General features: G+C 43.0%; 1 protein-coding gene across 1 annotated transcript in view; it reads left to right on the forward strand.

The window, feature by feature from the left end:
* Positions 1 to 370: 370 nt before the first annotated feature.
* The window catches only part of TMEM181 (transmembrane protein 181), a 42,212-nt gene continuing 28,684 nt past the window's right edge, over positions 371 to 13,898 (forward strand). The window contains exons 1-3 of the mRNA XM_065401198.1: positions 371 to 471; positions 8,724 to 8,827; positions 13,308 to 13,360. Of these exons, the coding sequence (XP_065257270.1) occupies positions 464 to 471; positions 8,724 to 8,827; positions 13,308 to 13,360 (165 nt within the window). The 5' untranslated portion in view covers positions 371 to 463. The remainder of the gene's footprint in view (positions 472 to 8,723; positions 8,828 to 13,307; positions 13,361 to 13,898) is intronic.

Here is a 13,898-nt window from a genome sequence, read left to right on the forward strand (position 1 = left end):
AAGTGGATCCGGTTTTCTACCCTTTCGTTCAAGTGGTGCCAACACCGGGCGTGGCCCTGAGGTGATGGGGCGGGGCTCGCTGATTGCCGGTGACATGGGCGGGCCAGGCCGGCGTCCCGTGGGGGGGGAGGCATGGATGGATGGCGTGAAGTAATCAGGGTGTAGTTTCGTGTCCCCGCCCACCCCCCGTAGCCCGCTCGCGCCTCACTCCCCCAGCAGGTGCGCACGGAGGACCTTTCTCCCGCCCCCCCGAACAAGAGTCGGGCAAGAGTCCCGGGGCTGTGGCGCTCTTACGTCTCGGTGTCACGTGACAGATCCCGGCGTGCTCTGTCATCCAACCGCGGATGACGCATACGGAAGCGCTGCGGCTGCTGCTGATTCTGCCACGGACGGTTGTGAGGCTGCGGCTCGCGCCCGAGTCTGTTACGCGAGGAGGTGCCACCAGTGCGCATGCGGCTCGGAAATGGAGCTGTGAGTGGGGGGCGCGGGGTGGGGGTGTCTTGGGCTCCGGGCTGTGCCCAAGGCGGGGCGGTCCCTCTCCCCGCCCCCACGATCCCCCCATCCTGGTCCTTGCCCTGGGCGCTGGGTCCAGGTGTTGCCCCCTCCCCCCCGTGAATGACCCTCCCCTTGCTGCACTGGTAGGCAGTGCTCCCGGACCTGCGCAGAGCCCCCCCCCCCCACACACACACACACGGGGGTGGGGGACTCGGGCAGGGCCGTCCTAGGGCCTTTGCCCTACGGCAGGCCAGAGTAAATGTTCCCCACGGTCCCTGCTGGCCTTGTGCTCTGTGGCCCTCCCCGTGGTGTGTGTCCCCCCCGCGCGCCCAGCCCGTCCCTGCTGCCGGCGCCCGGTGTGAGACAGTAACTCCGGGAGAGCGGTCAGCAGCCTCGCAGCTGGCTCCTGCGGGAACGTAACGGGGAAGCAAAGTGACCAGCCGGCTCCCCCCGGGACCGTGGGGTAGGCAAGGAGTGTAGCCTTGGAAAGGCTGCTTTAGCGCGTTGCCTGCTTCAGTGCGAGCACCCTCCTGAATGTGTGTCCCCAGGCATCCTCTAGAGGCTGTTCCGATCTTGGGTGGGGGTGGCTCTTGTTCAGTGGGGATGTGTGGTTGAGAAGTTTTAAGTCCTGTTGGCCTGCTTGACTGGCAGTGAGAGGAGGTGTGATTGGGTGGGAGAAGGAGAAAAGCTGAGGTGTTGGACGATTTCAGTTGTTGTCCCTTTAGCATTGTGTTTTTAAGTGTATTTCAAAGGTGTCCAGAGCCTTGGATGGGTGTCCTTTGGTGTGGGGCTGTTTTTAGATAGAAATGAAAGGAAAAGTTATAGGAAACATCATCTAAATCAGATCAGGCATTGGACCTAACTTCTAGTTAAATAGTAACTTGATCCTCGAGGTCAGTGTTTCTCAACCTTTTGGTACCAGGGACTGGCTTGCTGCCTTCCTAAACTGTGTCAGGGAGATCTCAGGGACTGGTGCTGGTCCACGGACTGGTTGCTGAGAAGCACTGCCCAGGTGAATGCGGATCTCTTAGAAAGGCTGCTTTGGTTGAAGGGCCTGCCAAGGTGTTTGAAGATGTATTAGATGTGCAGTTATAGGTTAGTTTGCTGTTGAATTCTAGGGCGGTTCTGTTTTTTGTGTTTACCTACATATGCTGTTTTCTGTGTGCAGACTTTATTCGGGAATTAAGGGTAGAATGTTTGCTACTCTAGGCAAACTTGGAATGTCACAATCATGAATTGCTAAACATTATACTGCCTCTAATACAAACCTGGCAATACTCACTTGGAGACAAGTCTTGATTTTGACAGTCATATAACATAACCATAGTGTTGAAAGTCTCTTTCCTTTGTTGAAGGATTTTGCATTGTGTGTTTCAGGCCAGGTCTATGCTATAAACTTACATCAGTATAACTATCGCTCAGGGGTGTGAAAAATCCTACCACCACCACCGACTCCGCAGCTCCCATTGGCTGGGAACTATGGCCAATGGGAGCTGCGGGGGCGGGCAGCGCACGGAGACCTGCTGCCCCCACGCCTCTGGGACCGCAGAGACATGCCAGCCGCTTTTGGGAGCGGTGTGGGGTCAGGGCAGTCGGAGGGGAGCCTGCCTTAGCCCTGCTGCACCGCCGAACTTTTAGCGGATGGATATCGCAATCAACTGGCAGAGGCTCTGGGATCGACCAGTCGATCGCGATCGACTGGTGACCACTGGTCTAAAGCGTATGTAGGTCATGCTAATACCGACTACATTAGTACAGAGTTTCTGGAAATCCTGAATCTTTGCACCAGAGGGTTAATTCTGAACTTTGTCCCTTCCTGTATTTCTGTGCCCTCCACTGTATGTTGGTGTGTGTGTGTGTGTGTGTGTGTGTGTGTGTGTGTGTGTGTGTGTGTGTGTGTCTTTAACTTATCCAGTGGTACAGGAAAATGTCTCTAAAATTCGCCATTTGAACATACACTTGCAGACCAAGCCAACTTGCCTAGTCAAGGATTCACTTTTTCCTTTCCTAGAGGACTTCCATATTATTTATTCTCTGGAAAAAAAATTCAAATTGCATGTTTAAGTGGGGAGCTCTTATGGGGAGACTGTTGTCTTGCATTTATATATTTAATATTTTTTATCCTAAAGTTTCTTACAGATTTAGCAATAAATATATATAGGGGTCACTTTGCCTACCACTTTTGTGCAGCCAACTCTAGGTTAGAACATGTCAATTTAACAGTGCAGAGAAACTACACAATGGTTTGGGGGAAAAGTGAAGAACCCTGTACCCAATTAAAGTTCTAGAAATTATTGTAGACTGTAACTATGTTAATTTGAATTTGGCTGAGGAGGAGTTATTTCTACTCTTTTGAAAAATGCTGTAGAATGTTATTGATTTACAATAGGCTAGGATGTCTGTTTTTACCCCTTAAAGGAAAAATGGTACCTCCAAAGCTAATGTCTCCTAGCACTGTGCTGAGCTAGGTGTAAGTTCAACATTAATTTAAATTCCACAATGTAAACTTCTGAATTGCCAACACCACTTCCTGTCAGCATGTAGATACTCCTTAGTGTGTTAATATTATTCAGCTACTAACATAGCCTGACTCTACTTGAGCTCCAGCAGCTTCACAGCAAATGTCTGCAGAGCTGGTTGATAGTGTTTATTATTAGATAATACATGTTTAGAAGGTGTCCCATGACCAAAGGCCTCTGGATCTCCAGCACACAGAATATACAAAATAAGCAGCCAAAGTAAATTATACTTACTTTTGTGGCAATGCAGAAAAGTATAATTTTGAGCCCCGTAACTTGCAAAGTTTTTCAAATATCCTCCCCTCCACTTGGCTGACAGGTTGATCTTAATGACAGTTGCATGTTATTATATGTAACCTGCTGCATTATTATCCATAAATTCACTATCACCATATTACAGTATCTAGGATTTTCCATTGAGATCTGCAACTTGGGGACAAGACTTTCAGTGGCTTGGTGACTGGCCGTAGTTGGATAATTATATTTTTTAGATCAATTATTGGGAATATTTGAGTATATTAAGAGAACCTTTGTTGACTGGCCAAATCGTAAGAATCACTCTCTATTCTAGAAGCTAAAATAGAGTAACACAGAAAAGGAGAGATGGTGGAGAGTTGGTGTAGTCTTGTATCTGTCAGTGACCAGATAACAAGGATAGGTTGGCCTGCTGGAAGTAAGTAGGGATCATTATATTAAAATCCCTTCCTCAGACTACTCAAGTTGTGGACATTGACAGAAAACTTTAATTCAGGAATAGTGTGAGATCACAGCTGCTTTCATGGAATGGGAAAGATTATTGGTAATGTTTCCTCCCAAGATGATAATACCAAATCCACTACTAGTTTCATGGTGGGCAGTTTAGGCAAGTATTAAGCACCTCTATACTGACTTTGATATTTACCTTGTTGCCTCAATCTAACTTTATCACATTTCTAGGCTCCTTTTTGTCCTTCTGCTTCATTTAACTCTGAGCTATTCTTGATTGGCCTTAGTTCTTCCTTCAGCCCTAGCTATTCAACTTAGGCCTTGTCTACACTGCCACTTTACAGCGCTGCAACTTTCTTGCTCAGGGTGTGAAAAAACACACCCCTGAGTGCTGCAAAGTGGCAGTGTAGACAATGCATCCGCGCTGGGAGCTGTACTCCCAGTGCTGGTAGCTACTCCCCTCATGGGGGTGGGTTTTTTTTTACAGCGCTGGGAGAACTCTCTCCCAGCCCTCTGCCGCAACTACACAGCCTTGTTATAACGTTGCTAGTGAAGACATATCCATAGTCTCTGTTAGTGACCAAGACTTTAATAACTTCCTTTCCTCCTCCCCAGCCTTTTTTTTTAACTTCGTCTCACTGATAGATACAACCATTTCAAAAGCTGTTTCCTCCTTTGTGATTTTGATGTCCTCATTTAACGTGTGCTGCCAATTCCTGTTTGATTTTTTTATTATCCTTTATCCACCTGCATGTTTTTGTACATTTGTAAAATTCTGTTTTTGTTATTTGCAACATGCTCAGAATCAATGGTGATACTTCTAGTATATGAAACAGCCATTAACTGATTGTGGAATAAGACCAGTTATTCTTATTTGGAGAGAACTGAAACTGTTAAAAGAAGGAAGGCATGAAAAAGTGATTGAAATGGATAGTCCAAAGTTCATATTTTGTTTACAAAGGCTAAGTGGACTGAATCTAGAAAAATGAGAAATTCTAAAGTATATGGATTAATAATGTTGCCAGCTGGGACAAGAAAAAAACAATGGAAGAGGACCTGATACAAGTGAATTACAAAAGCACAGAGTATCTCATTGTATGTGGTCAACAAATTTACCAAACAGCTTCTAACCAAGGCCAGTACGAAAGTGGGTGGTGAGGGCAGTTGGGTCCAGGCTCAGCATTCTGCTGAAAAGCCAAGTGTGCATCTCCTATTAGCCCTCCCTGGCTGTTGCTGTAGTGAAAGGCAGCATAGACGTGCGTGCCTTAGCATTTCCTGCAGTGTGCTGCCCCTGGGCCTTAAGGGTATGGGAGCATCTTTCTTTATAGGCTTTGACTGGGAGGTGTATGATAAAAAATAGAGCTCCCCTTCCCTTGCTTGGCCTCTGGGTGTGTCATTGTTACTTGAACATGCAAGTTCCTGTCTGCTCTGAAAGATGGGAATCGCCATTCTCATGAGACTTGGTAGATCTCTGCCCCCCTGGTGGGAGACAGGGGTTTTGTTCAGTGGTCTGCCCTTTATGAAGCATCTAGACAGGTAAAATACTGGCTACAGCTGTACTCTCCTGAACAATTTCATTTGCCATTGGTGAGAAAGCAGGTGTTTCCGAGCTTTGTTCGTGACAGTGTGGAGACTTAATAGCTCAGGAGATTGGTATGGGAATACAGAGCATCTCACCTCCAGATCATCTCTTTCAAATCTGACCCAGCCTGAGAGTCAGATTTGAAAGAGATTATCATTATAACTGTTTGGTAACCTCTGTGAAATTAGTTGTCATGTTCAGTTTGTGGTGAACAGATGCAGTATTACCTACTCCAACTGCTTAAAAATACTGAGATTTTAAAAAAGTGGATTGATTGTTTGTTTGCTTCTGGTTTTGCATCTTTAGAGCTTCACATTTTTAAACTCTTCTCTGTAACCATAAGGGTTAGAAATTTAGTTTACATTCAAATATCCGCTTTCATTCTATTTTTGTCACAGGACCCAGGAGCTGGAGCTTTAAAGAAAAACACAAAATATTGTGAGACTTGTGATAAAATCACAAGAACTGGCAGCAATGTAGGTCTCTGCATCACAGTTTGATGCCCTTTTTAGATGTATTATCAGAGGCCTATGATTGAGTCTGTATGTTGCTCACATTTCTTCATCCTGAATTCAAGGCTCTGTACAACTTTTTTCTGCTTGCTTTTTCTGCTCTCATTTTCTCCTCATCTCACTCCTTTCACATAAGTCCCCATGTACATGCTCTCTTTATTTCCTTCTTCCGTTCTCATCTTCATGCCTTCTTCTATGCTTCCCCTTTTGCTTAGAACAGTCTTTCTTGTGTTTCAGCCCCACTTCACTGAAATACTTCCTTACATACAGAACATTTATTTTCAAAGCCTTTCAGTGATAACTCACCAGTAACGGAAGTTTAAATTATTTAAAATAAATATATTGGTGAAAGATGTGAAAACCGCTCACACTGTATGCTTAATGCCCCGTGCTCCCCAAGAGAAGTATCCCCCTTCTCAGTATTTGCTGTGTTCCTCTTTCTCCCCAAGTAGTCTTTTGTCATTTTGTTGTATTTTTAATACAAGATTGTAAGTTCCTCTCTTCTCAGCAAAGCCCATGTTGCCTTATTCAGCTGTAAAATACTTTGTACACCTATGACACCATCTAATAATGAGTGAACATAAAAATTGAACTATCATTTGTAGAAGTGGTTTCTGCAGGGCAGGGTGGGGAAACATGCACTGTTGTTGCCTACATTATCTCTGTCCTATGAGTAAATAAAGGACCTACATGTTCCCGGTTGTTAAGCCAGCTCCATGAATATTGTGAGTGAAGAGTCTTGTTACTTTACCTGAGGATTGTGGATACGCAGAAAAACATTAGTTTTAGCTGCATTTTGCGTCCATGTTTAATGCTTTGAAATCTCTGCTGAAATGAGGAGATAAAAGTATGCATATGAAGAAATGATAAAACAATGTTTTCTGTGATCCTGATATTAAATTCCTCAGGATATTCTACAATTGTCTAAGTAGCTACCTGTTATGATGCATGTTTATTTATTTCCCAATACAGTCTAAGAAATATCCAATGTAGGACATTCCTAATTATGCAAGAAATTCTGGGCAATTTGTAGAATTGAAAGCCCTTGGAAAATTACAAATAGCACAACATTGTGTCAGTCTATTCATATCAATGCAATATACACCCATATAAACAGCTTTAAACCAGTATAAGTGTGTCCACACAAAAATTTATTCTGACTTAGCTAAACTGGTCAAGTTAAATCAGTGCAAAAACTGTATGTAGTTTAAATGAGAAACTTAAAGGGACATTGTCAATTTAAAAACCACACTTGTCTAAGAAACTTGTGCCTACTTTTGCAAGTGAAGATTTATGTACCTGAAAGGTCAGAGAAATATTTTTCTTATGTACTTTTATTGTTTGTGCATTTGACAACTTCCTGTGGATAGTTTCACTCTTTTCCCTGTAAAGTCAGCTAGTCAGTCAGTTTCTCCTGTTTTGTAGACCTTTTGCACAGCAACAGGAGAGACAGAGACACTTAACGGGCCTTGGACTGTCAGTGCAAGGTGCTACCACAAGAATCCCGTAAAGCCAGTTTGTGCAAACTTGCAGTGTGGACAGTGACTCATTTGCATCCCTCCTTACACCTACATCTTTGTTCTAAACCTGACTAATGCTTGGCTTTCCCTGTGAGTGAACTAAAATGAGCAGATAAGTTTCAGCTGTTTAAAACGTCACACCTCAGAAAGAAGCATTTCATTAAATACAGTATCTGCATTACAACTGGAATTGCAAGAGTTAAGACATCTTTTCCAGCAAGTGCTTTGTAGACCAATGGTGTCCATAGAACACAGTTTGAGAGCCTCTGCTTTAATGTATTTTTATACTGTATTCCTCATGATTAAAGTGCCTTAATATTCTTAAAATTTATTAAGCCCAAATCTGTGATCCATGTTTCCTTGACATGAACACTTACATACAATTTTGATTCAAATAGTATCTCCTTAGCATATTGGATCAAATTGTAGAAGTAGTTGCCGGTGCACATATACTGTACATAAGCCTGAGCATCCTTAAGCTGGACGCAGCCCTAGATAGGGCCTGAATCAAAATACACATCTGAATTGCAGATTGAACCCATCTTTCTAATGGGCTGAACACTCCAAACTTTGGGAAAGATCCGATTTGGATCCAGAGTCTGAACCTACACATCTAGCAGCATCCAGGTCTGGGGTTTGTCTCATCCCATTATATAGATGAAGTTCCAGGATCATATTTATACAAAAGGGGTGGAAAGCTGACTATATACATGTATCTCAGTTAAGCGATACAGGTCATCAGCATCAGCTTTCACTCTTATGGTTAGAAATATGGTATCCTCACAATACCCTGTGTCAAGTATCAGAGGGGTGGCCGTGTTAGTCTGAATCTGTAAAAAGCAACAGAGGGTCCTGTGGCACCTTTAAGACTAACAGACGTATTGGAGCATAAGCTTTCGTGTGTGAATGCCCACTTCATCAGACGCACTCCAATACTTCTGTTGGTCTTAAGAATACCCTGTTTGTGTCTGTATATCAGATAGTTGAGCTCAAATATAGAACTTTTTTCTGTCTGGGAGGAGTTAAGGTGGAGACTCTTTCCCACACTTAGATCTTAGGATAGCAGAAAGTGCTTTTGGCATGAAAGGAATGGTAACTGCTGTTTAAAGTACTAGAACAAGAAAAACTTCACGTTCTTTAGTGTGCAGTATTTTCAACCTCTAACCACTTAGAAAAATAATCATGAGAGTTGGCGATACTGAGTGTGCGTGGAAGGAAACTGTTACGCTTGCTCTGTAAAAGTGCATCATTGATGGATTCTTCTTGGTATTCCCACATTGCCACAGAAATTGTTTTAATTTTTTTTATTATTGAGGACTGGCTGATGCAGTCTCTTTTTACAAGTGCCATTACTGAGTGCTAATTCTGGGCTTTCTTTTGCTTCCTGCAGGTTAGCACCAATGCGATTGTATACACTGTCCAAACGACACTTTGTTCTGGTCTTTGTTGTATTCTTCATTTGTTTTGGTTTGACAGTCTTCATAGGAATTGCAGGTAAGATTATTATTGTCTTTTTTAAAAACTATGGCTGTTTCTATACCTTAACTTGTGTAAATAACTTATTCTCCACAGATTTGCTCCAGTGTTAATGAGGCTAGTGCCTTGAGATCTCTGGAGCTGTACATAGCTGCAAGTCTGCATCTGATGTTTACAGTTTTTTTCTTACATATGTATTGAATAGATTTCCTTGCTTAGTTGTACAGTTTCTGTACTGAAGTAGATGCTAATTAAGCAAATGGTGCATTTAAGATTAGCTAAATGGAAGATTGATGTGTCTAAGAAGCCTGCTGATTGGTCTGCTGATTACAGGTGGCTAATACCTGCATACATTTGGGATAGAAAAGCAACATATTAAGAGGAAGTATGGTGATTAAAACACAGGACTGGGTGTTAGAAATCTGGGTACCATTCATGGCTGTGATGTTACTCAAAGTGGCTCTGTGAAAAATGGCATCGTGTGGTGTTCCACCTCCCGTCTCAATGACTCCATCTCAAATGTGCTCAGTTTACAAATAGAAAGCCTCTCCTTTTACGTGTGTGTGTGTGTGTGTGTGTGTGTGTGTGTGTAACTGTCAGCCCTGCAACTGCAAATTCAGCTTGAGATCTGAGAATCAAACTGCATTCTTTAACTTGTACAGCTTCAATAGTACAAACAATTTACCACTCATTTATACTAATGCAGCCCTGTTGTCTCAGATTATGCCCTTAGTTACAGCTGTCAAACCTTATTGCCTTCAGTGAGGATTATGCAAGTGTAGCTAAGGAAAATAGCTGACTCTGTAATTAGAATACTGTGAATTGTTCTGATGCACAGGCCAGAAAAGAATCCCGTTTATTCTTCCAGAGGGGTGTGCCTTCTGCAGAGCTGGCAGTAGTAAATACTTTGCAATAGTAAGTGAGTACACATGAGCAGATCTCTTGAATAAGAAGGTGTAGCTTTTTACTTAGAATCACACTTTATCCTCTCTCTGCCTCAGTCTTTCCATCTGTAAAATGGTGGGGATAATACTCTGCTTCCCCATGAGGGTGTTGAGAATTAATTAATTGTTTGTAGTGCATTGGATGGAAGGTGCCATAGAAATGCAAAATATTTTTGATAATACTGTAAAGTGGGCAAACAGCTTTTCATTAATAAATAGTAACTGAGTCTCCAGTTTAAAATGTGGCTGAAGGTCTGTGTTACTCTGTGGGGGGCCATGTTATGTTCCAGGATTTTGGAGGCTGAGGGTCACTTGTGGAGTGGTGGTGGTGGTGGTCTTGAGAGTAGGATCGGGGGTATCTATATCATATGTTATGGTGTTATTTTGGTAACATACTAGACAAGAATTCTAAATTCATTCTGGCCATCCTGCAAATGAAGAAGATGGAAACATTTTTCTGTTCAGTGCTGCTGAACTTTGCCACACTCAAAAGCTGCTTGAAAAAAATGAACAAAAAATAACTGTAGCATAAATGAGCAAAAATCAGCCATAAAATAGAACTGACTTAGATGCTGTTAGTTTGTCTCTTAAAATTTCAGAACCAAACTAACTGCCATCATCTTCATACATAAAAGAGTGACATTGCTGGGAGGTGCCTGGGGGCAAATTAGGGCAATGCATGGTCCTTAATGTGATTTTTTTGTAAATGTAGTTTTCAGATTACATCTCTTATGAACTATTAAGCAAGAAATGGGAATGGCTTCATTAGAGCTGTTTCTGACTCAGCTAAATAATTGGGCCATATTCTTCTGTTATGTGTGCTACATTCAATTCTAATTACTTGATTGGGACTTGCAGGCATGTGACAGCTGGCTTTGACTATAATGGGCAAAGCAATGCTCTCGTAAAAGTGAAAAAATTGAGCTGTTCAGGCCTAATGAATGACCGTTCTCAGTATGGAATTTTATTAGTGTGTTGCATTGCATCTACTTGCATGTAGCTCTGATGATGTGGATGCCCCTGTCCCATGTAACTCTGCTGTTGTAAGGAATTCATGGTTCTTTGTACCCTGTTGGAAGTGTGGTCCGACCTTTGATTTTCTTCAGGAATTGGTGGTGCTGTGGGATTCTTATCCTCATGAGATTGCTTTGGCAGCCAGGTGTGTTGACAGGGCATGGACCCAACTCATTATTATATTGATTGATTTTTGCTTTTAAAAGGACTTACTTGACCTTGTGAGGAAAAACATTTGATCTACCTTTTTATTATGCTCACTTGCAGCGTCCATATCATTCTTTTAAAAAGTACTTTCTGAGTGCATTTTGGTTTTAAAAACTAAACACCTAGCTGCACATTCCTGAGCAAACCTACAGAAAAAACCTGGTCTGTCTGTAAGAGTTCCCCCCCCCCCCTTTCTTTTAAGCAAGGAAACATTTCAGTTTGTTGTTTAAGGGAAACTGGGGAGAAAATACTTGGGGGAGGGGGAGGATTGTAAATTCTTGGTAAGCCCCCAACAATTTTTTTCAAAGTGCACCAGAAAAATACTATTCTTGATTATAAGACCCATAGTTCACATGCTGGTCATAACAAACACTTAGATACTTGTGTGAATACCTACCTGTGAAAAGAGAATATACAGCGTTATGGGCCCTTAAGATTGTGATATATTTTTTTTCACTAGTTGGTAGCACTAGATTTGTTTTACTCCATTATTAACAACCCCATGTTCTCTATATGGGGGAGGGGTATGCACAGTGCAGTGCTCACTAGTTAAAGTTGTATGACATGAGTGAATATCACAAAAAAAAAAAAAAAAAAAAACCTGAGCAGACTGAAAGAAGGAAGAGGGGGTGTGGTGGGAGGGACTTGAGGGTATGTCTGCTGTCTCTCACTTGTACATTCCATTCCACACATCTAGTGTGTTTACCTGCAGAACTGGGAACTGAGTAGGAGCCTTATTCCTACGTGAGAGCAGGCGTTCCTTTAATTAAAGATGTCTGCTGCTCTGATCTTTGTAACCCAGGACCTGGTTCAGATCTGTTGTCTCTAAGAGGCATCTATTCTCCTCCCCTTTTCATGGTTCTTTCGTGCTAGTTCTGGGGAGTAAAGAATGCAGAAGAGATGCAAGTTGGCCTATGAAGATGCTGAGCTTGTTTTCTGTGCTGGTACAGTTTTTCTGCTCACCTACCTAAGTTCTCCTTAATTCTGTAAAGGTTCATTTTCACTGTTTCTGTGAGGCTGAGTGTATAATAGTTTGTTCATTATTCTTTAGTTCCATGACCAGAAGAGCCATTCAGTCTGCTGCTTTAACAAATCAATTTAAATGTCACTTGTTGAAAACAACATCCATATCTGCAGTAGAACCTCAATAAAACCATTCACATTTTTTATGTGTATAAGGATCAATTTATGTAAGGTTACGTTTAGGTCATGGAGGTCATGAAAGTCACGGAATCCGTGACTTCCAGAGACCTCTGTGACATTCTCTGCTTGCTTCAGTGCCAGGGGCTGCGGGACTCTGGAGCTGGCAGCCAGTGGGGCCCTGGCAGGGTTCCAGCGACAAGGGGCCCCCTGCAAGGTTCCAGCGACAGGTGGCAGACTCATGAGGGGGCCCTCCTCAGGGTTCCAGCAACGGGGGACAGCCTCGCGCGCAGGTTGGGGGAACCACCTCAGGCGAGTGGCTGGGGGTTTCCCATTTTCTCTTTGGGAAATATGATCACCCTGCAGTTTCTAGCTCCCATGGATGCAGAGGGGGAACCCCACAGCTCCCAGCCACCACGGTGGTGGGAGAAACCATGGAGCCGCAGCAGCAAAAGTCACAGACAGGTCACGGCTTCCATGAATTTTTGTTTATTGTCTGTGACTTTTACTAAAAATCTTAGCCTTAATTATATGTAACCTAGACACAAACATGGGTAATTCCCTTCAACGGGCCAAGATGGTCAAAATCCAGCACTCATTCCACTAATGATCATTACTGTAACCACAAGGCATGCAAATGGTGCACTGGGTACTCTAATGCTGTAGGGCAACTTCAATAGATCTCTCTTCCCTAATAATGCCTCCTCACTTCTACCTCTAGACACAAGTATTAACCACAGCACCAGTCTTTATTGGACAGTTACAAATAATTTATTAATCACAAACATAGCAGAGTCAATTTATTAGTTGGGGTGGGCTGTGAATTTTTAATAGGATTGTAAAAAAAAAAAAATTAGTTGTAAGGAAATATCTAGTGTCTTATTTGAATGCATTTGTAGCATATGGTAGAGTAGGGATCTGGGACTTGGCACTCCTGACTTGTAGTCCTTGTTCTGCTACTTAATTGTTGAGTGGCCTTGCATAGCTATCAAGGGACTTGCCCCTCAGTTTACACATCTATAACCTGGTGTTATATTTGCCTGCTTCACTGGGGTATTGCGTAACTAATATTTGCAAAGTGCTTTGAATCCTGAGATTAAAGATACTTCAGACTTGTATAATTGTCTTACTATGATGTCATTATTTATGGATTTACTTCAGTACTGTCTTCTCTCCTTTTGACTATCATTTAGGTCCTAGTGTAATTGAATCCACTGCAGTAACAGCTAAATTGAATAACTTAAAGGTAAGAACTACATTATATTGTTGTTACATGGCAGGCACTGATGACTTTATTTGTTAAAAAGTATTTTATTAATTTACACACATGCTTAAGAAGCAAGATTTTAAATGGAAAATTATATTTTGATATATCTGTGTGTCGTGCTTTCCAACTTGCATGAGAATTCAGAATTTACTGGCTAAATTTTCTCGGATTAGTGCTTTATGCTGCCTCATGAGTAAAGCTCCGTGTTTGTCACGGAGGTCATGGATTCTGTGACCTCTGTGACTTGTGCAGTGGCTGGTGGGCCTGGCCCGGGGGCAGCTTGGGCAGCCCCTGGGCCAGGCGCAGCGGCTGCTGCTGGAGCAGTCTCTGCTCCCCCCCTCCTCCCCCCCAGCAGCAAGAGTTTGGGTGTGGGGGTGCTCAGGGCTGGGGATTGGGGTGCTGAGCAGTGCTTACTTGGAGGGGGGGTTCCCCCCCCCCCAGCTCCTAGCTCCATGTGCTGCCTCTGCTGGCAAGCACCGTCCCTGCAGCTCCCTTTGGCTGTGATTCCCAGCCAATG

This window comes from Emys orbicularis, chromosome 3, assembly GCF_028017835.1.
Source record: "Emys orbicularis isolate rEmyOrb1 chromosome 3, rEmyOrb1.hap1, whole genome shotgun sequence".
Classification (NCBI taxonomy): domain Eukaryota; kingdom Metazoa; phylum Chordata; order Testudines; family Emydidae; genus Emys; species Emys orbicularis.